At 36.3% G+C, this 26,123-nt stretch overlaps 1 protein-coding gene across 4 annotated transcripts in view; it reads right to left on the bottom strand.

Annotated features, from left to right (window-relative positions):
- Nucleotides 1–26,123, bottom strand: part of MYO16 (myosin XVI) — a 355,407-nt gene that overhangs the window by 159,243 nt on the left and 170,041 nt on the right. For all 4 annotated transcript variants that reach the window (XM_051772798.1, XM_051772799.1, XM_051772797.1 and 1 more), the window contains exons 8-13: nt 19,821–19,896; nt 17,991–18,144; nt 12,712–12,862; nt 6,964–7,074; nt 5,185–5,250; nt 2,228–2,355 (exon numbers count right to left, since the gene is read on the bottom strand). In XM_051772798.1, coding sequence (XP_051628758.1) covers nt 2,228–2,355; nt 5,185–5,250; nt 6,964–7,074; nt 12,712–12,862; nt 17,991–18,144; nt 19,821–19,896 — 686 coding nt within the window. The remainder of the gene's footprint in view (nt 1–2,227; nt 2,356–5,184; nt 5,251–6,963; nt 7,075–12,711; nt 12,863–17,990; nt 18,145–19,820; nt 19,897–26,123) is intronic.

Here is a 26,123-nt window from a genome sequence, read left to right as displayed (position 1 = left end):
TTAAAAAAAAAATCTGTTTTGAAATAAAAAATTCAAATTTAGGCTTCCTAGACAGTTCCTTACTTATCTTGTCAGTGCTTAATGCATTTTCATACAGTGAAAAGCAGGAGCAAAATGCAGTCAGAAGGAAGCTAATCATGAAAAGTCCACCAACTGGCTATTTAAAAGCATAACATAATGTTATTTTACTCTGGAACTTCCATAAAAAGTTTATACAAAGTCAGCTCTTGTTATTAAGCACACATGAGTGAAGGTGGTTTGCTATAAACTAAACTAAAAGTAATTGTGAATAACAACCACTCTCTGAGGCAGAATTTTGACCTGAGAGTATTCCTCCTGTTCAGTGCACCATGCCACCACCTGAACATTTGTGTTGACACAAAGGATTGTCTGGAAATGAGGAAACAACCAGACAAAAGCAGAAGGGCAGAAGCACCTCTAGCCAACTTATTCCAGAGTAACATTCTCATGTATCTATGAGTCCTTTTTAGTAAAAACAGGACTGTTCATCCATTGCCTCCTTCCTTTTGGGCACTTACATGAAATGGCCTTACTACCTACAGAGTGATTCTCTGAGCTCCTCCATATTCATTCAGCCTGTGGTTCCATGTTAGACTAAAGTGCATTTTTTTACTTTTAACATTCATTACTAGGCATACTCCTTGCACTATACATGCATGGCCAGAAGTGTATCCACAACTAAGCTTTATGACTGGAGGTATTTTAAAATCACAGACCACAGGCCAAACACGAACAGAACTTCTCAGGAATGAAAAGTATTCTTCGATATGAAAGGTTGGAGGAAACAAAGTAAAACACAAAAGCTTGGAGCATTTTGGAACTGCAGAGTTGCAGTTATTTGGTTCTGACAGAAAATGAAACTGAGATCTTGAAAACTTCCCCACAAACCCCTCCTCTTCTAATGAAAACTAAGGGAAAACTGACTGGATGCTATACCACATGCCATCAGAGCCAGAGAGTAAGCCCTGCTCCATGCTGTCTATTAGCATATGTAACCAATGAATCATTCCTCACGGTAGTGAAAGAAGCTTCTCTTGCTGATAACTAATGTTTTTTTGCAACTGAAATGGCAAGAAAGCAGAAATACATTTTGACCACACATAGCAATTCATACATACACACATGAGCAGGTGACAGCAATGGGGTGGATGAGTAACTTAAGTTACATCATAGATATTTTTTCAGATGATGATGGTGATTATAATTGTTGTTGTTGTTGTCAGAAAACTGGTGGAAATTTCCTATACCACCTTCACTTTCCAGACATTAATTATTTAGATTTTACCAAGTGGACTAAACCAACATTATTAGCTGCTTTTAAGTATCAAATCATCTCCATTTCATAGTATTAATTTTTCTTATAATTAAAGGTAGTTAAAGAGCAATTAGGTTTATCAAATGGATCAGCCTTTATTCCTGGCCAAATCAGAATCGACCTGTTTTCAGTGAGGTTTTTCTGTCTGCCATGAAGTTCTTTAAACGCTTGCCAGTATTTCAGTCAACAGCAATATCCAAAGTAACAAGACTGAGCAACAAATTTCTCTGACTGAGTCCATCAATTTCACCAACCTCACTGCTTTCAGAGAGGATTAACAGACTTAGGGATCAAAAAGTTCCAAGTGAATGCAAAGTTTCACCATTATAAAACCAGCATGTTTGGATGAAACTCTGTTTCCCATTACTAATAAATTCATTCACAATCTTGAAATTATTTATCTTTGAAACAACACCGTGAATGAGGGTTAAAGGTTAAAAGTCCATTTTGAGCCTGGAGAGTTAAATAACAAATTCATGACCACATAAACAAGCGAAGCAGAGCGCAACCTCCAATACAGGTGCCCCAACTCAGAGGTTTATAATTTAGTCAAGGACTTATCTTTTTTTTTGTTAATATATTCTATTTCTAATCCTGATTCATGTAATATTAGCAAACACACATGGCAGTACTGAATTCTTTGCCATTAAGTCTTGCTTCTAATTAGATGCAGCTATATGGAATGGCAATTCCCCAAGAGAATTTATGAACTTGAGATGTAATTAAACCTTTTTCATTTCTATTTTGCTCTAATGTATGATACAGAGATCAGTACACAGAAAAAAAATCAGTTGGAGAAAAAAATAAATGGAAATTTCGACTGCAGAGGCCCAAGGGAAACAGCTGAAAGGCAGGAGGTACAAATTAATTAATAGAAAGATAAATTTTCACCTGAGGATAAAGCACTGGGGACGCTGCTCCTGGAATAGCATGTGGTAAGCTCTTTCAGCACAGGAAAATATATGTGGGGGAAGTGAGGAACACAATTTTCCAGAGTTACTTAAATAAAGCTGGGTGACCTGAAAAATTGTACAAAATTAACACGATCAATACATTTCAAACTAATTATGTTTCATCCCCTTAATCTTGGGTCTTTTGTAAAGCTCTCTAAGCATTATGAACAGAATCTCTCTATATATTTAAGTGATAGTGTTAAGCATCTATGAAGATTTTAATTAAAGAAAATAGACCTGTAAGCGAATAAGGTCTAATAAAGATACAAAATTAAACATAACTGGAGGGCTTAACACTACTAGTTTGTGCATAAAGTAAAACAAAACCTAGTAAGTTACTTTTTTATACCTTACATTTATAGTTCTTCTGTGTCTTGACTCGAAAATCTCACAAAATATGAAATATGAACAGCTCATGAAAAGTTAGAATTGAAATTAAAGGCATAACTTATAAACTAATTTATTTATTACATGACAGAGCAGTTGCCCACAAATACTCTGTCTGCAATATAGAATAACTTCTGATACACATAGCTGGTAACATGTACTATCCTTAAAGCCTGAGTAGAATCAATTATCTGCTACAGAAACCACTTTCCCCTCCCCCCCCCCCCCCGAGGATATCCTGATGTTCTTCCCCCTTTCTGTCCCATACCTGTCTTATTCATTTAGATATTAAACTATTCAGTCTGGGGGGCATCTACAATGCTGTAGTTGAGTGAATTCTCCATGATATGTTCAGGCCTTTTGAATTACTAGACTACAGAAGATTAAATCCATGTAGAATGTCACAAAGCAGAAAGAAAAACCTTCACACACTTACGCTCATTGCAAAATGTTGCAAGTTTATATATTTTTCTAACACAAACTTCAAGAATATATTTGTCCCAATCAGGCACAAATAAATTCTACAGAAATGTAACAAAGCAGCATGACCATAGCACAAGACTAATGCTACTATAATGTGTAGTGTAGTAGTACAGTGTATTTCTATATAAAAGTGCAATTGCATTGAATTTCATAAGTAGCAATGTATATCAGTGTCCATTATTGTAGAATTCTTTACGTCATCTCAGAGCGAATGACTGCTTATAAAAATATTTATTTTAGTAGTATTCTATTGGAACTAAGTGTGGGAGGTCAGTGTAGGATAAAAAAATTATGATTGTTGAGAAATTATGAACAGTATTTTCAAAAAGAGAAGGAAATGTAAAATGTTATTGAAAAACACATGATAATCTTTTCATTGTTTCGTTGTGGTTTTAAAAATAGTTTCATGCCCAATACATGTTTGCATTCTTTTTCTTCTTGACAAATAACAAACTACATACCAGAAACAAAAATGCTAACTAATGAGCCACATCATATAGCATGTCAGCATCTCCTTGAAGAATTGCAATAATCACTTTTATTTACTTGAAAATACAGGCCATCTAACTTTTAGAGACTTTAATATAATATCAGCTAAGCTGCTGCAGTATATTTGAGCATCACAAACATGAAGTGATTTTACAACCATGACTTTTTATCATCAGGGAAATACCTGCAAAAAATGCACAATAGTGTGCAAATGATAGTGATGAAGTAAAAGCAATTATTATCCAAGATGACCCAAACAATTGCAGGACAAAAAGTGTCTCATGCTAAACTTAATGAAATAGATCTATCACGGAGAAGACAAGAAAAGATGTGGCAAATATTCAGGAAACATTTTAACATGTAGGCCTACCACCTAAACTCTTTTTCTTTACCATTCTCTCTTGGTGCACAAAATCATGTGTTTAACGTAAAATACACAGTGACAGCAAAAAAATACAATAATCTAAAGCCTTGGAGATGATGGATGATTTCCATCCATTTCTAGAAACACATTCAGACTCCCAACTTGGAATCTGCTGCTCCTGCCATGAATGTCACAGCATTTCTTTCTCTCAAATTTACTACTGATATACACAAAGCCACGTGACATAGCAAACAGCCACAGATTACAATTTGCTCACCAATTTTTTAACCCTTTATAATTTTTATAAGTTAAATATAATTCTTAAATTTGAACATTACTTATCAGGGAGCCTGATCTCCGTCATCTCAGTGCATCAGTGAGAAAATAAGAGGGGAGGATAAACTACAGTTATACTAACACTGTATCTCTAAAATGTCTAGGTGAAGACGGAGAAATCAAAACATTTGCATTTATGCTACTCCCACAGATCTACAAAATCCACTTAAGTTCGTATCAGCATCTGGGTACTGAAATTACAAGCCCCTTGCAAATAGCTGTCTGTCTCATAAGTGAAAGATTAGAAGGGTAAGACAGTGGCCATGTGCATATGACAGGTCACACATGGACTCAAGTCCCCCTTGCCCAAGCACTGCCTGTGCCAAACACAAGCCACCTCTCTAGGACTGATTCAGTGCAGTGCTAAGCTCATGCTGAGCACTTTGCACTCATTGCTGTACAGTGCCCAAACTGAGAGACCTGAAGTAGAGCACAAACATTTTGAGCATCTGTGCACCATTCAAGGTTGTTATCTCCATAATCATGTTTTGGGCAAGGGGGCTGCAAACTAAAACAATCCCTGTATGAAGTGTGCATCTATTTTTCCAAGTCTGACTTTGGCAGAAACCACCAAGGTCACCGTGAAGAGTTTTTAAACAATCTAAAGTGCTCCTGCTCATTCAAAGCATTATTAAGATGGCTGTTTTACAAATAAGACCTAGCAAAAATACTGGGGTTTAGAAGTAATTTAAAAATTTTTGCTAAAATATTAAAACTAAGATGCTCCCAACAAAAAAAATGCATATATGTAAATTAATTTTAGGAGTTTGGCCTGCAAAATGAACTATATGAATACTGAAAAAATATCCACAATCCTTTAAAAAGAGAATGCTTACCATGGTAGAATAAATAGGAAGTTCTTTAAATGGGTTAACAAGCAACAGTATATCACCAATGTAGGTCTGAAAAAAGAAGATATAATTGCTTTATTAAAATTTAAATTGAAAGTTTAAGGAGCCTAATGGTTTTCTTCTGAAAAGAACTCTTGGCAAAGTCTCTTAAATCTAGCTACGAACATGCTAAACATAGTTTATGAATTCAGAGCTTATAACTTCATAATTTGAACTTGAGATCTAAATTTACAATTCATACAGAATTAATTACTCTTTTTGCAACAAAACTGAGTTCTTCATAAGAAAAAATTATGCATAGAAAAATTGCACTGCATATATTATTAGTAGATTATTTGAAAGTTAATTTGTAGTTTACCGTTTGCTAAACTACAAAAATGTGACCAGCCTACCACATAAACAAGTTCCTCAAGTGATTTTTTATGGGATAGATGACATAATTTAGAAATTGGTTATCCAGAACTGATACATTAAAATATGTTGCTTGTGGGATAAAAGAGAGCAATTGATACACATTATAAGTGTTTATGGAAGTCTATCTGTATATGAACATATGAACATGCATCTAGAAAAACTACCCTGACTATATTTAAAGGTCTGACTATATTTGCCATCTAATGATGGTAAAGTTTGCAAGATGTTTCTGTTTCATAGTTGGGGGTATTGGTGGATGGAAGTCTGGACATGAGCACTCACAGCCCAGAAAGCCAATTGTATCCTGGGTTGCATCAAAAGCAGCATGGCCAGCAGGTGATTCTGCCCCTCTGCTCTGCACTTGTGAGAGCCCACCTGGAGTGCTGCATCCAGCTCTGGGGCCCCCAGCACAAGAATGGCATGGACCTTTTAGAGTGGGTCCAGAGGAGGGTCACAGAGATGATCAGAGGGCTGGCCCTAAAGGGTGCCTACAGGAAAGATAGGAAGGAACTCTTTATCAGGGATAGCAGCATTCCTGAATGAGGGGTAATGGTTTTAAATTGAAAGGTAGGAGATTTAGGTTAGATACTTTGAAAAAATTCTTTATTGGGAGGGTGGTGAGGCACTGGAACAGGTTGCCCAGAGGAATTGTGGATGCCAGATCCCTGGAGGTGTTCAAGGCCAGGTTGGATGGGGCTCTGAACTCAACCTGGCCTAGTGGAAGGTGTCCCTGGCCATGGTAGGGGGGTTGGAACTAGATGATCTTTACGGTTCCAGTCATGCTTTTTCAAAATGAAGTAGCTTGATTTGAGGAGGCAGAAAATATTGCCTTTCATAGTAAAAATACTGTTTTTCTTCTAAGATGCGGTAATATATTTCCTCTCTCTGACTCACTCTGACTTCTCTGTTGGGTTTTCCTGAAGAATGAAACTCTATTAAGCTTCACAAAACATGAAGCAGGAAGCTTCAAGGATCTTTTGGTGGCTTGAGAAGGAAGATTACACACTGTAGTGCACTGCTCCCTCAGGCCGCACTATGATCTGAGTGACCTTAAAACATTCATTCACCACAAATGTGTTCATCAGTGTTTACCAATATACTTCCTCTGTGAAATAAACACACATAAATTATATCCAAACCTATCTGAAGTGATATTGCATTTTTTATTTCTCCTTTTCCTACATAAACTTCAGAAGCTGAAGGGCTTACACACATACATGGCTCTGATCCATTTAAAACTAGTCATGAGTTCAGGGCAGGTCACTGCCCAGTAGCTATGATAGTAAGTCTATTTTTTCTCTCTTTGCTCTTTTTTGAAAGCTTACTGTCGACAGGTGAACAGCAACTCACATATATCTGATTATTATTGAAGCGCTTCTGAATCTCATAAAGCAGGCTGCTGTCTGTTAGCTCACTCAGAGAAGCCAGGTCATCATTTGGAGCTGGAGGCATTAGCTTGATCTAGAAAACAAAAATTAGAGAAATAAAGTAACTCTAATCATTCTATACCATAATGTTCTAATCTGCAGTATAAACCTAGATCGCTATAATTATGGAAGAAAAATGCATTAGGAAATCAGAAAGTTGTCACTCCCAAACAATTTCACATCACCAATCTTAATCAAGAGAAGAATATAAAAATTATTATCAATGTTAAAGTGTATAACTGCACAAGTCTGACGGGTTCTTAAGAACACAGACTGCCACCAGAGTGCCATTTGCAATCCTTAAACCCATAAAGATTCCCAGCTCAAATGCCATTCTCCTGCTCTCTTCATTAAATGTTTATGGCAGAAGAAATCAAGACTATTAGTTAGTGCACTTGTAAACTATTTATTGCCCACTATTTAACAAAATTCTCACACTACACTTCAACATACGGGATTTGAAATTCTATTGCAATTTTTCCTGCAGATAAGAAGTAAGTTAGTAAGAAATGAGGATGATGTCAAGGATACCAGAAGATAACCAGAAGAGGCCACTTAGCCAAAACTGGTGAGTGAAATTATTTTAACATTTTTGAGATTTAGGATGAATAATATAAACTCTGCAAGGGAAAGTAAAAAAGTAAATGGTAATGAAAAAAAGACAAAGTCAGAATCAGAGAAAGTAGACAAAATATCAGTGAAAATGGAAAGTTGATTAAAGACAAAATAAACATTGATATACTAAACAGTGTGCTGATAAATTATGATCTACACTTAATATGTAGTTTGATTCATTTTTTATGACAGCCCAAAGAAAACCACATTTGCATGTCAGTAAAATACCTAGAAACAGAAAATTCTCCTGTGAACAAGGGTAGAAGTGAGTTGTTTGTTCAGAGAATACTATAACTCAGTGTCTATTTTGAGGATGGGCAAAGAAGATGATTTTTTTTTCTTCTATTGCTTTGCTTAAAATGAAGGCCCAGGAAAAAAGCAGACACTGTCATTTTTTGGTAAATAACTCAGCATCTTCAGTCTCTGGCAGTGTGAAGAGGTCATTGACCCAAGCAGCAAGCAGAATGGGTGATATTAAAGGGAATATGGAGGGTGCTTCAGACAAGGAGAAGACCCCAACGACTATGGATACCTGTTTAATACTGGGGATCTGATCCAAAACTACTGAACTTCAATTATTTCCATAGGTTCAAGGTCTAGTTCAGAAAACATGATACTATGGGTTCACTACCTATGCCTATACAACCACAGGTGTATGTTTACATATTTAAGAAGTTTATTCCTCACCCATTAAAGTGAACGAAGATTTCTCTGTCACACAGAAGATGGAATTTCTTGCTCTTTTTGTTTTTAATCATGGCAGATGGATCTACAGCTGGCTAGAAAACAAGAATTCCACTTGGCCAAAAAAAAAAAAAATTACATTTTGATATTTGTCTTTGATGATGTACATTGGAAGAGAAAAACTGAACAAAAGAATTCCAAGAACATTTTTAAGTGTCTTGTAGAGGGAGAGCAGATGAAAGACAGAAGTCTGTGGCTTCCTTTCCTTAATAGTGTGCTCACCTGGTTTGCAGGAACAAAACAGGCATCAGTCTTCACTGCACTCCCTTGTGTGCTACCAAAACTCAGAACATCTGTGCCAAAGAATGAGCTTGTCTTAATCTATCTCAATGAAGATTAAACCTCTGCTTTATATTTTAAAATAAAAGAAGGGTTTGCCCTGGGATTTTCTATATTTTCAGAACTTTTTAGCACACCTCCTTATTCATTCATGGTTCATATTGGCTAGTCCTCATGCACATGAAACCTGGATATCATTCAGGTCACATACCAATGGTCATTTCCTACAGGCCATTTGGGCACGGCCCCACCTCTGAAGGAAGAAAAAAGAGTTTTGCCTTATGGATGTGTGCCAACCCATCCCACATAGCCCTAGGCCAGCAAATAGACTCGAGCTTTTTTTTCATTTCATAGTCTAAGTATGGCCAAAGATGCTCATTCTGTAGATAGATGGTTAGAAATGTGAAGGGCTCAGTTAAACTCTGAGTAACAAAATCAAAATCATTTCTCATCAACTTTTTTTTCTACAAAGTTTAGGATTTGTTGTTTCAGTATTTTCTACCAGACTCTGCCTCTAAAAAGTTTTGAGATTTTTGTAATGCTAGTAATGAAGATTACTATTTACTCATTTACATTCTATACACTTAACAAGATTCACAATCTGCTCATATAAAAATCTTAAATTATTTACATTCTTTACATACTTGTGTCACCGAAATATGTATGCATTCCAACTCTTATGTGTAATATTATGATATGCACAGCTGTCCCCCTATCGTAAGTGATATTGGAATGATCAAAAGGGTATCAGGGGATACTCTATCACACAGTTCGTATGGTCAACAATATGTAAAGCACTACAAGACAAAGAAAATTTTTTGTTTTTAAAAGAAAAGACCCAACTAAGAGAAAGAAAATATTTAACCTATATTTGTCTGTAGCATGAAGCACATAATTCAATTTGAGGCCGGTAATTTCAATCTGTTATCAAAAAAATATCTTTCCCAGCTTAGAGGGAGAGAAATTGTCAGCTACAATAAAATTCTGGAAATTACTCATACTGCTTTCCTTGTTTGGAGCACAGATTTTGACATTACAGATGATCAAAGAGCACCTTTTACCAAGGACAAAGCAAAAGCTAATACAAGAGATGCAAAAAATCCTTTGTCAACATAGTTATTTGATCCCTATCTCCTATGCTTCATGTAATTAAAATCTTACTTCATGAGAAGTATTTTCTTGTCTCTTTTTCATCATTTTTGCAATTAAAAGAACCCGAAGCTACATATAAATTTGAATTGTTAGTTCTCTCGAAGCCAAAAAAATTATGAGATTTTTAATTTAAGAACGCACATTTCAAATGTAATAGGATGAAATTTTTCTTTCTGATCCTCCAATAAAGGCCTAATCTGCATGCCATATTGCCTAAGAAGGTATGATATTTCTGACACAAAGAATACATAATATCATGCTGATATATTTCAATAATATATGAACAAAAAAGCCAAGTAATGACTCCACATACCCTACTGAAAAATTAAACAGAACATGATTACTTTTAGCATACTTTGGAATGCAATTGCTAAGAATAAGACAGTGAAACTCATTAGAATGTGTATCCAAAAGGCAGGAACAGAAGGAAGGGATTGTTCTAAGTTTTCCTTTGCTACCAGCACTAAATAAGAACTTTACTTCCCAAGTTGTGAAATTTAAAAAAACCCCCTAAAATCTAAATATTATGCACACAAATATGGATATATATATATATACACACATACAGTTTATAGTGCATGGCTATTAGTATAGAATACAATCCCTGTATTTCCAGGATCATGATTAAGTCTCTTCAAGAAAGAAAAAAATCTCATATTTTCATTTGACAAAATCTAGGTATTCTTTAGTTTAGTAAAATTTAACTATTTCCCGAAGTGATTAAACTGATTTATTCTCTTTTCTTCGTAAGAGCTAAAGCTCATTAAGCCCTTACCAACTGAAAAGTTCCGTTAATTTATTAATTTTTTTAATGCAACCACTCGTTTAAAAACTCCCTGAAACAGCCCCATGTCTAACCTACACCCTGTTAGTGATGATTTCTCAGATAGGATCTTCCTGCTTATTCTTTTCCAAGGGAGCATCACTCTTAATTCAGTAACTACTGATTTTTTCTGCTTCTAAAAAAAACAACATTCCTTCTAACTTATTTAGAGTAGAATTTCACAGACTGTTTCCTGCAGAAATTTCTCAACTAATGGAGCTAAAAGAGATTCACTTTTAAGTCTGCTGTGTTGTCTTTGGTTTGTAACTACTGTGGGAAGTTCTACTGAAGTATGGTGAAACAGCAGAAGGAGTACTTTTGAAAACCTGCCCTGGGACCCCGAAGAGGCTCTAGGTCATAGTGGAGAACAAAATTATCAATCAGTTTCTGTCTATGTTTTAGTGCACAAACTATGAAGCAAAAGTTTAGCTTAGAGATACTGAAAACTCAAATAATTTTAACTAGGTTTGCATCAAAAGAGAATCAAGCAGAAAGAAGTATCTATGCTTTTGTTCACACTACTGTTGAACATCTAGAAGCAAGTGATGGTCTCGGCAAGATCCTAAGCTAGACACTTCCCTCTCTTTTACTACAATTATAGGAAGGTTCCTTCTAAAAGGGTTGCAAGCATTCACTTTTCTAACCAGCAGTGCTTGTCCCTTGGATTGACTGTTTTCATCACATTACATCAGTCAGCAACACCAGAAGTTTTAAGACATGAAAACAAGATGTAAACCAAGTGTAAAACACTTCTGGTATTTTCTAACTGAATAGGGAAGTGAGTGCTCTACAGGATCCCAAAGCTGAGGACTTTCAGAGATTAACTCATATCATTTACATATGAACCCACTGATTGATCTCATATGATCAAGCTATTCCTCTGAAACACACACAAATAAAAGCAGTGGAACGTTCATTCTTCTACCAAGGCAGCTATGCAGTTTTTTTGAACTGAAGGTGGCTTACATGAAATCAGTATCTTGTTCCTTTGTTATGCTTCAAATTCACAGTAAACTATTTTAAATGGAAATATTCCCTTCCACCATCACCACCACCACCACCACCACCACCTCCTCAGTTCTAAAGTAATGTTTTCTTAAATGGTTGAATACTTCTGGAATATGTGTTTCCCAAATGCATGTAACAGAAAATAGCACAAAATGTAGCACAAACCCCACAAAAATCAAACAAAAACAAACAAACCAAACTCAATCCCCAACAAAACAAACCAACCAACCAACCAACCAAAACCACAAACAAACCAAAACAAAGAACAGCAAAAACAAAGAACCCAACAAAACTCCACCAACCAAAAACCAACCAACCAAGCAGGCAAACAAACAAATAAACAACAAAAAACCAACAACAACAAAAAAATCCCACACCACACCCACCCCCTCAAAAAAACTGCCAAACTCCAAGTAATGAACTCAAACTCGGGACATGCTAGATTTATAAGCAACAGATAATTGCCTCCTTTTGCATTCATCCTATACACTGAATGAGAATGCCATCCTGGCTGGGGAGAAAACTGCAAAGGGTATCCAAATAATCAGTGACTGTAACCTAATGCATTATCACAAGAAAGAGAGTTAACACTGCAGCTGTAAATCTGACAATCCCTAGATTTAAATTACAGTCACTTACTTTGCAACTTGATATTCCTTAGACAATTTTGTTTTTACAGTCTCCCAGGCTGTGTTTCTTTCTTTTGTCAACCAACTTTGGAGACAAGAGCACACTCCGGGTAGTGCTAACAGTTGTCCCTCCCCTGTTGTGAACCATGAATAGAGTTTGAGGAGCTCTGAGCCCTCCGACTGCCACAGACCCTGACCTGCCACCAGTAGCTGGCAGGAAGCAGCTGTTCAACTTGCAGAGGGAACTCTACAGGGCCAGATTGATTGCAGGGAGTGATCAAGGTGACAAGGCTCCACAGTGCAAAAGACATTGTTGTGTGGTCAGGGAAAAAAATACTATGGTCTTCAGCTTCCATAAGTTTACAATTTCCATACCTAAGCACCAAAAAAAAAAAAAAATCAAGAAACTGCATGCCATTACCTGTTCAAGTTTGGTTGTGGTGTTCATGGTGACATTTTCAGAGGCACTGTCTTGAGATTGCTGCTTATATAAGGCTTTAGCTGCATCTTTAAACATGGTGTCTTTCTCCAGCAAACTGTCTTGCTTGGCAATGGGTAAAGCCAGGGGATTGCTACAAAGAGAATCAATAAAACAATTAGACTCCTACTGAAGATGTCAGACAAACAAATGCGGGTGGCACAAGCACTGAATTGAGATACAGCTCAGGGATGAGACACAAGTTGCTGGTCCAAGTACAAAAAAGAATTGGTGAGAAATAAAGTGTTCACATAGGTTGGTCTGTTCCCAAAGACACAAAGCAAAATACCTTGATTTAAAATTCACCTTTATGCATTTTTTTTCTGAAGCAGAATTAAACAAGCCAAAGAGAATATGCATAAGTCTGCTTTTGACAGCACTAGGCTGGCAAATCAATAGCCAATTTTGAACAAAATTTAAAAAGCACAGTGTTAACCTACACAATACTATTTTAAAAAATAGTATGTTTTAACATAATGTAATACAGATATTGCCATTGTAATAATAAAATTATTTTATTTAATATTTAATAAAATTAAATTCCATCACTTTTTAGCTTACTTTTAATTAGGCAATATCCAAGATATATTTTATGACCAGAAGCTGCTCGGAATTTGTGCTAAGGTAAAAAAAAAAAAAGAAGAAACAAACCTAAAAAACCCCCAAGCAAACACCACACTCCTGACCACAACAATATGCAATATTCTTCATCCACACAAAAGTTAAATCTATTCTTACACACATAGAGTTGTTTTCCCTACTGACAGTTCACACAATATGACAGTTCTGAAAAACAACAATACCAAAATCTTGGATGATTTTGGCAGTGTTGTACATCCAGAGGAATTAGCAAGGAATCAGCCCCAGGAGTTGAGAACAGAAGCATCTTAAAAAATAACTGTCTGGATTCTGACAGTGCAAAGGAGACAATCTCATGGAGTGTACAACAGCTCTTTGCCAGAATGTATACATAACTTCTTTGAAAGGAAATGTGGATTCAATATGGGAATGGGGGCATAAAGCATTCCACTGTGGAATAAAGCCCAAACCTAGCTAAAATAAATCTCATATTTACTCTAAGTTACTTGAGTTTAATCACTGATTATAAAAAAGCCAAGATTACTCACACAGTTAAATGAAATTACGGAGGACCCATAGATAACAGTGATAGCAATTCATGAAAAGAACTAGTGTTGGAAAGAGAACTGAAACACACATATAAATTTTAGGAACAAAGAAGAAAGCACCTTCTAAGCAGAATTCATTGGGAAAAAAGGCAAAGCAGTTTCCCTTTGAAAAAAATATAGACAAACAAAACTTTTCTTTTGATGAAACTGTCAGTCTGAAAACACTGAAGGAATTAGTATAAACATTTTATAATGAAATACACGCTTTTCCTTCTCAAAATGTTTTGCTTCTGACATTTAAATTTAAAATATCTAGAGGAACGTTAGTGAAAATAAAAATTTTTCTTTAGTGCTTTGATTGACCTAAGATAATTTTGTCATACATTTGTTTATCAAATGTCACATGGGCAAAAGATACAAATCCCTTTCTTTTGATTTGAACTGCAGAACAAAAAAGCCATTATCCAACTATTCTTTTGAACCTGGCAATTAGAATAAGACATATCAGTGATTAGATTATAGAAGAAATTAAATAACTGTGACACTCTTCTGATGTAATGTTTCTTTTAAATTGAGAAGATCCAGGATTTTTTTGCTGTGAGCTGAACCTTACCCATTTAATCTTATCACTTTTGTGTTAACTATACAACATTCATTAAAATTCAGTTGTAAACTTCTCGAAACCAAATAAACCTTCCAGGTGTCACAAAAGAGAAGCAGGTTGTAAATCACAGCAAAGTGTGGGGGGAAAAAAGGTGCCTACTGTTTCCATAGATGCATTTTGAACTTAAGAGGACAATAATAACACAATAAATAACTAAAGAGGCGTGCTTCATATCTTGATGGACATGAGAATAGTCTATTAATTATATGCATTTATGAGATATTATTAGGACTTTAAGTGATGGAAATGCTGACATGTAATCCATATTACAACAAAAATGTGAAAGATTCTGTGAAAGAAAAAACATAATAAAATTATTCCAAGAGTTCATTACGACTCAGGTTCAAGTAGACATTATGAAAAATAAATTGAAAAGAGTGGTTTTTTAGAAAAATATTTCTATTAACATTCATATGTATTTTTATTAGTCACAAGCTTAAATCAAGCAATGCCTTGAACTGTAGGACAGAGCAAGGGAAGATTTTATTTAAATGTAGTCAAGTAGATTAGCATAAGTGGTCTTCTTTTATAAAAAATAATGGATAATTGATAGTTAATTAACCACAAAGGAAGACTTAAGCCAAAATAATGTTGCATAGTAGACAGGAAGAAGTGTTAACTAGGGTAATCTTATTTGAACATTTGAACATTTGCTGTTGGCCTATCTGACTGGAAAAAATCTTGAATGTTATATGGAGAAATAGAAATTTTAATTTTTAGGTAAAGAAGCCGTCATATATGGAATTAATTTGAAGTTTTGTGTATTTTTATTGGGGGTTTTTTAGACAAACTGAGATGTTTTCTATAAGCTACCATCCTCTAGCATGTCCTTTATTTAAAAAAAAAAAGAAAAACTGAGACTAGACAATCAAATAATTGGAAGTTTTATCATCAGTACTGGAAGCACTAGGGCAGCTTCTAACTTGCAGATTGCAGATTGCAATGATATTTTCATGGGCCCTTTGATCTTATTGTGTTTGTTGGAAGGAACTTCTGTTACTGGTAGGGAGCAGAGTTTTAGAGTGAGCAAGGCAGCTCAGTGAGTGTCAGCTACAGCCAACCCACCAGTTAACTTCCTAATCCACCCATCCTAAATCAGATAGACGAAAGTACTCAGTAGCTCAGTAAAAGAACTAGAAGAAATATTCTAATACTATTAGTGCTTCTTGATAACATGATTTCAATTCTATTAAGTCAATGCTTGGCTAAAGGAAACCAATGCTTGGCTAAAGGAAACCAAAGCCAAACTCAATGCTTGGCTAAAGGGTGGCTTGGTAATTTAGCATTATGCAAATATACTGACTTAAACTTTATATCCTCTACCTGAGTTAAGATACTGACTTTCAATTCATCTCTTCATAGTGTTCTTTCAGAAATAAATGCTGTAATTTAATCTTGAACCAGCAAAATTAGATTTGCTGACAGAGTATACGCTATTTATAATTGCTTGTTCATAATTTTTGAGTCTGCTTTTGAGTACTGTTTTCTTCTTAGAGATGGGCACAAAGCAATATGGACACAATATAGAATTAATAGGACCTCTTGTAAAACTTACCACCTCACATTAAATGTACTTCCTTATATCAAGACAATTAATGAAGAATGGATACAATAAAGAATAAAGCAATGGTACATGTGGATTATTATTGTGCACTCCTCTTCAGCATTAAAGAAATTGCTTTGGTACACAAGAACATCAGAGACATTATGCAAGTCAAGCCTTCCAGCGATTAATGAGTTTTAGCATTAAAGAACGGAATCCAGTATAATATGTGCACGACAGTACAAGCTTCTAGAACATGAAACACATGGAAATGTATCATCTAGATACAAGAACAATGAAAATGTTCTTAAAGTCTCCAAAACCTTTATAAATAAATTTTGCTAGGCCACCTTACAGAGCTACAAAAGCAACCTACCATCTACTTCTGCTATTATGGCATTTCAATAATTAAAAATAAAGGTTTTCTTTATGTTTGAGAATCTAAAGGTTTAGTTTCATGCCTCAAAATTAATTTTTTTCATTTATAAGATAATAGAAGGCCACATAAATTCAAGAGTATGATTTAAGTTATTGAAACGGTGGGTTAGACTAGACGGCTGCTTATTTCATAAGGAATTAACGAGCATGAGAAATTAGTAATTCCATAGACATTAGTATAATACTCCCAGCTACATACATTAGTGGCTACAAATGATGAAGCAGAAACAACACACCATGTTTATTATCCATATGCAATTTTTACTAAATATAAATATGTCCCATGGAATTCTGAATTTAACAGATTGATCATTTCATGACAGTTGCTAACCTCTTCCAGATTTTAATGTATCCAAATACATTCTGCTAACCATAAATTATAACTATAATGAAACGGAAGCATATATATATCTTCCCTGTCGCTCTATAAGAGGTTTTATTTATTTTTTTTTCCTCACACAATCTTTGGTGATTACTACATAAAAATTAATATCAGTGTTTTGCAAGTTTATGCAGTCAACATACTTCAAATATACAGCAACTGCATTATTTGTACTTTTTAGAATTCCCATGGATCACAGTATCTGGAAATAAGAATTTGAAATATCAATATGTCTTGTACTACACAGCAATTGCATTATTTGTACTTTTTAGAATTCCCATGGATCACAGTATCTGGAAATAAGAATTTGAAATATCAATATGTCTTGTACTACCATAAAAGAGCCATTAGTGCTTCATACATATAGTACATCTCTTTTCACATATCTATGACAGTATTTTCTTAAGATTCAGAAGGAAATACAAAAAATATCAAAATCTACAACTTAAGACAAATACCAAGTTCTAAGTCCACACTGCTAAATTCTGCTTGATTCCACTTGAATTTTAAGCAGCACAAATCTAAATACAAATTTCTAACTGGTTGGACCAGTATAATTTCATCTGTAATCATATATATTATTTTTATTTTCAGGACTTGTCCCTGCTTCTCTCATAAGCAATGGTAGTTTTACTACACTATTCCCATCTCCTTTAATAAAAGGATGTTCGAATCTAATAATTCTGCTAAGGCAACCCTAGACAATTTTTACTGGTAATTATAATAATGTATTTTATTATTAATAGTTTATATTTATAGAAATAAGGTCAACAAAAAGCTACGAGAGATACAAATGCAAAAGATGATTCAGTAGATTTCCAAAATTAAAGAGTTACTAGACTCATCATATCACAAGAGTCATGGAATCCTAGGATGGTTGAGGTTGGCAGGGACCTCTTAGAGAGCACCTGGTCCAATCATCCTGCTGAAGCAGAGACATGCCCAGGACTATGTCCAGATGTGTTTTGAATATCTTCAAGGACATTCACAGGATTCATAGATTGACAGATACCATTCAAATGATAATCTGGCTCCAGTGAATTGCTCTGTAACAATAGAAGCACTTACAGTTTATTGGAAACTGTGGGCAAATCATGCATGATCTCTTCATATGGCTCTTCTTGAGATAAAGTAGAAACAGCTAAAGGGTCTTTCATTTTTTCCTCCCAAACAGTTTCAGCCTTCATAAGAATTTCTTCAATAAAATCAGAAGCTGCAACATCTGAGACATTGGAACACCAAGATATCAGAAAAAGAAAATGAAGAAAACCTCCTCTGAATTCAAGTCTCTAGATCAGACTAAGATTAGGCATCTGGCTAGATAACATGAAAAGAATAGCTCAGATATTGATCATAAAATAATACTTGAAATTACTGGGAAAATAAAGGCAAAGTAAAGAATTAAGCTGTCATCTGCAAAACCTCAAAACCTCGCTGTGTAGCGAACCAAACTATTCAATAATTCATAGGATTTAGGGAAAAACAACACAACCCTTTTCAACACAGTATTTCAATGAAAACATGCACTTAAATCCTTTTCAAATGTTTTACATTTCTACAAACTAGACTTACATGTCTTGTACATACAGAAGTGCTGAAATCAACTGTGTTAAATACATACTAATTGAGTTTAGCTAACTGTACTGTTAGACAACCTGAGTTTGGTCCATACCCTTTAATACAAATACAAACTGGCATGTAACTAACCACAAACAAGGTTTCTGCGGTTAAGCCTCATGACATTACCTGTGAATGTGTTTGTAGGTGGTACAGCACTTGAAGCATAACATATTTTGCTTTATTTTACTGATGTCTCAGAGCTTTTTGGATTTTTTAGCTTTTTGTAGATTTTAGAAGTAGTTGTGTAGTAAATGTAGATTTTAATGTAGCTGTATAATATGTCACCCTTTAGCACAATAGTTTACACATACCCAACCCTATTACCCCATTTCATATCAAACCCTCTAAATTCCTTTAATGTGTTTAGTCTTCTTTTCAAGGTAGAATTGTAGAAAATTCCACGCAGAACCGGGGGGAGTGGATAGTTCTGGGATTGGATGGACCTTATTTTAGAACCACTGCCTGGGTGCACTTGTGTCATGTGTATTCCCCTGGGCCTGAGGGCCTGATTAAAGGACCTGCTCTTTTTATCTTATATACTAAATTGGCCTGCAGTTTTTTCTCCGCGGTCTCTCAAGACAAGAAAGTTACACCTCATAATCTGACAGAAAGATTCTGTTTTCTACATTACTGGGTTCTATATTTATTTTATCCTAGACATAGAAGATTAAACAACCATGTATTTCTTCTCTTCAACTCTCCTAGCTGACACTATTGATGTTAGCTCTGCTTTGCTCTTTGTGTTAGACCAGTTGACCAGAAGTCCCTTCCAACCTAATACAGTCTATAATTCTATTATCTTTAGAGCCAGTGCTTCAGCTCCCTGTTGCTATCTGGTCTAAGAAGGTGCCTTCTATGGTAAACAGGGGGTGCTACACTTTAAAACTGGATGTTGAATTTGTTTTCAGACAACAGCTATAGAAATTCCAGTTCATGAGGCTATGGACTATGATCAGTTGAGATAGAAAGGGACTCAGAGAGAAGTCACCAAGAATGTGTAAATGCAGCTACCACAGAGGCACTAAAGAACTCTCCATCAACAAACATTGTTAAAAATAAAAAGGGAATGTAACAAGTGGAAGAACATGCTGTCATTTGATATGGTGTCCTGCATTACCATGACTATCAGTTCTCAGCACTATATGTAAAAACATATACAAACATGTGTATGTGTATTTAATTCTACACACCAAATAAAGAATAACAGAGACAGCAGGAAGGAAAGAAAACAGCGTCACAGTAACTAATACATACACAATGTACACGATTTTCACCTACCTGAAGGCTTTTCATTATTGCAGTTAAGAAGATTGGGATTTGCCTGGCGCATCAAAAGCAGCTTCACAAGATTGGTCTAAAATGGGCAAAACCAGAGGTGTTTGAAATAGCAGCAGTAGGACAGGTGCAGTGTGCCTGTCATTCAGTTTACTCCTTCCTTTCTGTACTAGCTGAAATCATATGATAAACCATAGGCAGTACCTCCAAACCCCCACCTTCGGCAGCTATGAAACATATTTCTGTAAATCATAACAGACAGAATAAAATACAGTTCTCGTTCAATTTCAGTGTATCCTTAGAGTAACTCCACCCCCAAAGTCTCCCTCCACCCTTACATGGGTAAAAAAATTCACAAAGGAAAAAATCTAACCCTCCATCACCACCTGTTATGACTTAGATCACAAATATTTCCTTATGTGTAATTCAACAACTGTGTGCCATCACTGCCAAAGGGGTGTGTGACTCACAGCCATCATCATGGAAATAAATCTGTCCTCTGTCAGGAGTAAAAATTGGCACATTTATCTTCTGTTTACCAAAACTATTTAATCTATTAATAATGGTCATAATTATTGCACCATTGAGTGGGATAAAGTATCACGTAATTAAAAAGTCTAAAAGATATTTCTCAGTTCTTGTAAGAGTTCTGCAAGGAACTGTTTTTAGTGAGCTCTTCTATTGCTGCACCAAAGTCTCTAGCGATATTTCCTCATCAAAGGTTATAGTAATGTCTACCCTGATAAATTGGTTGGTCAGAAATGAGTAAAAAGCTGCATAAGGAGCAAAAACTACTTTTAGAATGTGAATCTAGAGCTCAACTAAATGACAGAACTATGCATGCTTGGATATATGCTAAAGCAAATAGAATGCAGAATATAAATGTAACCAACAGGGGAGGCCAGGATGAGCACAAGGGAAAATAAGCTCTGCAGGAAATAAAGGATTTTTCAGAGCAGAAGAACAGACCTACATATAAATGAGACCTGAACTGCAAGGCAGCCAAGGGAAAGAATAGTAATTTGGCATAAAACCAAGCAATAAATAAATAAATAATTAAACAAATAAATAAATAAAGGCTAAACGGGAAAGAAATCACTGAAATAAAAAAAAAAAATAATTCAATATGGATTCACTACACAGGAGGTAAGTTATTAAAAAAGACCATGATAATGAGGAATCCATGAAATGCACAGAAAATCTCAAGGTTTTAGTCACAGAAAAAGAGGAAAATATTGTTGCAAATTTCTATAAAAATAAAAAGATCTTCCTCTCCTCAGCTTTCTAATGCTGGCTTTCCTTTCTGGCAGTAACAGCACAAAATTCAGCAAATTCCAAGACGTGAGGAAACCATAACAGGTTTATTTCCAAATCCAATTAGCCCTGCTTTCAACTGAGAAGTCTCAACACATATATCTCTGTCTTTTTGCATTATGAAAAAATGGAACATGCTTAGTTATGGAGCTATTGCATAATCTCTGAAAAGTGATAGTGGTTGTATCAAAGGAGGTAGGTTTTAAATGCACTTTCAGTTTAGTAACAATACACAGCTTTTTGTGGTACCAAAGTTTTGGATTTATACCACAAGAAATCCCATGTTCCAATACCAGTGCTTCCTGCTGCCAATGAAATATCTCCTGCTGGGATTCCTTGAGGCATGTCACCAAGACTAAGGTATTCAGGTCACTGAATAACCTTCAATAACCTGCTTTTGGATACACAACTGTCTGTGTTAGAATTAACCTCGTTCACTAATGTTTTAGAAGGAGTATTTTAAAATCCAATTCCCATATCTTCAGAATTGTGCCTAACACTAGAAATATTTGGAGAATAATTACAGCAAATTACCACTATCCAAAGGTATTTCAATTGCAGAGTTAGAAATAACGTAGACGTGATTATATTAAGAAATTAATATCTGATGAAATATTGTAGATCATATGAATAAAATTAGTTTATATATATTCCTATTTTTCCAGTGTAGTCTTTGACAATTCATATTTAAGAAAATGAATGATGTGGATGATGAGGCAAAGTTCACAGATTGCACAAAAATGTGAGGCGTATAACTGATACACTGGGGGGTTATGCTGCCATGCTGAAGGACTTCAACAGGCTTGAGAAATGGGCTGACAAGAACCTCATAAAGCTCAACAAAGCAAAGTGCAAAGGAACAGAAGGTAAATGGTATCCTGAACTGCATTAGGAGGAGTGTTGCCCATAGGTTAAGGGAGGTGAGGTCACACCTGGAGTGCTATGTCCATTTCTGGACTTTTCAATACAAGAGACACAGAAAGAGTCCAGAAAGAGGCCACTAAGATGATTGAGAGACTGGAGCACCACACATGAGAGTTAGAAGTGGGAGAACTGGAATTCTTCAACCTGGAGAAAAGAAGGTTCAGGGGGATCTCCTCCATGTGGGTAAATACCTGAAGGGAGGGTGCAAAGATGACAGAGATAAGCTCTTTTCAGTGATGCCCAGTGACAGGACAAGAGATAACAGGCACAAACTGAAGGCTCTATCTGAACATCACGTAACATTTTTCTCTGTGATGGTGACCAAGCACTGGCACAGGTTACCCAGAGAGGTGTTGAACAGCTCTTTAAACCTAATGAAACATGGAGTGCAACACTGAAAATAAAACGCTATAAAGGGAAACTGAACACAGCACTCCAGATGTGGCCTCACCAGGGCTGAGTAGTGGGGCAGGATCACCTCCCCCAACCCCCTCTCAATGCTCTTCCTAATGCAGCCCAGGATACCACTGGTCTTCCTGGTTACAAGTGCACACTGCTGCCTCATGGACAGCTTGTTGTCCACCAGGACCTCCAGGTCTTTCTCTGCAGAGCTTCTTTCCAGCAGGTCAGCCTCAAGCCTGTACTGGTGCCTGGGGTTCTTCTTCCTCAGGTGCAGGACTCTGCATTTGCCTTTGCTGAATTTCAGACTGGTTTTTTTCTGCAGATCTCTCCAACCTGACGAGGTCCCTCTGAAGGTCTGCACAGCCCTCTGGGGTATTGGCCACTCCTCACAGCTTAATATCATCAGCAAACTTGCTGAGGAGGCATCTGCCCCTTCATCCGGTTCTGGGCTCATCAGTACACAAGAGAGGGGGAGCTCCTGGAGCAGGTCTACTGAAGGGCAATGGGGATAATTAGGGGACTGAAGCATCTCCCTTATGAGGTCTGTTCAGTCTCAAGAAGAGACAACTGAGAGAGGACCACATCAATGTCTATAAGTATCTTAAGGGAGGGTCAAGATGATGGAGCCAGGCTCTTCTTGGCGGTGTCAAGCAATTGGACAAGAGGCAACAGGTGGAAACCAATGCACAGGAAGTTCCACCTGAACATGAGAAACAACTTCTTTACTGTGTGAGTGACTGAGCACTGGAACAGATTACCCAGAGAGGTGGTGGAGTCTCCCTCACTGGAGATATTCAAGAACTGTCCAGACACAATTCTGTGCAATGTGCTCCAGGACGACCCTGCTTGAGCAGGGAGGATGGACCAGATGACTCACTGTGTTCCCTTCCAATCTGACCCATTCTGTGACACTGTGACAAAAGGCAGCATAAATCAATTTACTAACACAGGAACATTATAAAGCCTTCAAATACAATTGCCCTGTGCCAAAAAAGGGTCTAAGTTCTACCACACATTAAATGCTAGCTATAAGAAAGCCCAATGCTCAGTTTCATAAACAAGAGGCTTAGGAGCACCAGGGTTGGCTAGTTGACAGACTGCGAAGCCTGTCCTCACAGACAAGTAACTGCAGTGACAGGGTAGGAAATATGGGACATGAAGGAGTGATAATAGAATCTCCCTGTGCACTTGAGGCTGCGAAAGCAGCTCCAAATTGCTCTCAAGCTATGTTATTTTTACTGTTAATGAATTAGCTGGAGAGCAGAATTAGTGCTCCTAGAAAGTGTCTTCCTCTCATCTGGTCAGATATTTTCCTTTGAAGCTATATACAGAATGCTAGATGTGGGCCAGCACCTGCAAAGGATTAGCTGCTGGCTCTGGCTGAGCTTTGAACTCTTATTATCCAAGTCCCAGTGCCACCAATGCAGATCATTTATTCCCTTTTCTTTACCATCAGAGAGATATCTACTTAAGTTGTAAATGCAGAAAAGGTTTTATGCAAATGTCCTCATGTGCTGTTTTGCACAGCAATGAATATGCATCATCCAATTTGCATGCACCTCCAACAATAAATTCTTTCAGTCTATCACTTTTCTTCCCTGTTGACACAAACAGTTCTCTCCACTCCTCCACTCACCACTGGACATATCCCACCATCCATAAGTGACCTGGTTCACCACCAACCTTTTGGTTACTATCCTCCTTCCCAATTTTTTATTCCTCAGGCATTTCTTGACACCAGTTCCTCAGTTCTCTTTGACTAAGCCCTCACCACCTTCTTCCTGCAATTTTCTTCTACCTGCTGTCACTTCTCAGGTTCCCATTCCATTTGGCTAGGTATGGTCCCCAGAATGCTCTCATCCACAGTGAGACAAAGACCTACACTAAGAAACTAGTGGATCAACAATCTTAGATCAAAATCAGTATTATTATTGATGAATCTCACACTATCGTATGAAACAGTGAAATCACCAAGTATTACTTTGATATCTAAGGTGTTTATTCACTAAATACAGCAAAACTTCTAGTCAGAACGCAAGAAATATTGCTGGTTACACCATCATAATCTGCAGTCTTCACCACTGAGTCAGATGACCCATATCTCCACTCATAAGAACCAGTTTTCTATTGCTCATATGACTAAAATTTATTTCACTAGGTTGAAAAGTGCACATTTACCTCATTGTGTGATTTTTGTTAGGCAGTTTGCTAGGACTGCTGCCAGTAAAAGCTTATGATTTTTCAGGGGTTTTTTTTGGTTGTTGTTGTTTTTTTTTTTTTTTTTAATTATACAAAAAAATAAAGCAACTAAAAATGAAGCACTTCTGGTAGCAGGGGATAGGAAAATATTTTACTTGTCCTTGTGAGCTCCAGTGTTTGTATGATTTGATGCATTAGGTAGAAGATGAATTCCATAGGCTAAGAATATTCCTTTTGTTTGTAAAATCATCAAAACTGCACCAAGTTTCAAATGTTTGGAAAAATCAGCTACCAGATACTTACTGGAAAGCTTTTTTTATTATAATGGATAAATCAAGGAGCCCACTTTTGCTAGCACTGTCCACCGTAAGCCTATATGTTAGTCTAACCAGTATCAGCTGCTCTATTTAAATATACACTTGGATATTTAAAAGATTTGCAATTAAAAAAACAGAAAGCAGGGAAGTAGTTCAATTTTTATTACTACTGTTATTATTATAATTACTAAGCTTCTGTGATAGAGGTGCTGTAGCTTCATGCTAGCCATATATTCCGTAGATCAAATAAATAAGATCAGATAAGTCATGGAGCAATAAAACTCCTTAGAACAATACTGGAGACTATTTAACTAATTAAATGGGGTGATAATAGGCACTTCAGTAAGCATCAAGGACATAAAAAAGAAAAGTGTAGGTTAGGGACCTTAAGCTACTGGGGAGTGAAACAAATTCCCAACATTAGGGAGTAAGGTAATTATTAAGCCATTAGGGTTCCTGTGAATTGAGTTTTTAAGATGATATATTTTTTCTCCATTACATAATAGTATGCCTTAGAAGACTGTATCTTCCTTAAAGCCAGAATTTCTTATGTGAAGCCCTAAAGAAGAACAAGAGTGGTCAGAGGCTAAATAGCATTTCCTCTGTGATTGCAAATCTGATCCACAGTACAGCTCCAAACACAGAAAATTATGTCTGAAACTCATTACAGATCTCCCTTCTTAATACAATATAGATTAGGAAGATATTTTTTCTATTTGAGTGCAGAGAAAAGGGGACCATTACCACCCGTGGTCAGCAAAGTGGAACAGATTAGAAAAACTAGGTTGTGGGAATAAAACCAGCAGCAGGGTAGATAGTGGGGTGGGGAATAGAAGAGAGAGTAGATAAAATGCTGGACTTTGGAAATAACAGCATGAAACAAATGAAGAGAAAGGGAAGAAGAGAAACGTGGCAAGGAGCCAGGATGTGGGGAGAGACAGACTAATAAGAAAAGTGAAAGAGGAAAGTGACATAGTGAGGGAAAAACCACTGAGATTGAACAAGGGAGATTGGGACTGTGAGCAAGTGGACAGAAGGGCAGGAAGGTCGGCATGAAGTCAAAGTAGAGAGAAATGAAAGCTTGGATCAGAACCAGGGAGAGGAGGAGGGGTAGAGGCTAACTCTGCAAGGAAATTAGGATTGGGATAAA

Source organism: Manacus candei, unplaced genomic scaffold (assembly GCF_025592945.1).
Source record: "Manacus candei isolate 608988 ecotype Guabito, Panama unplaced genomic scaffold, ASM2559294v1 h1tg000159l, whole genome shotgun sequence".
Taxonomy (NCBI): Eukaryota; Metazoa; Chordata; class Aves; order Passeriformes; family Pipridae; genus Manacus; species Manacus candei.
Note: the sequence above shows the minus strand (reverse complement) of the source record. Positions and strands in the feature narration are given on the sequence as shown.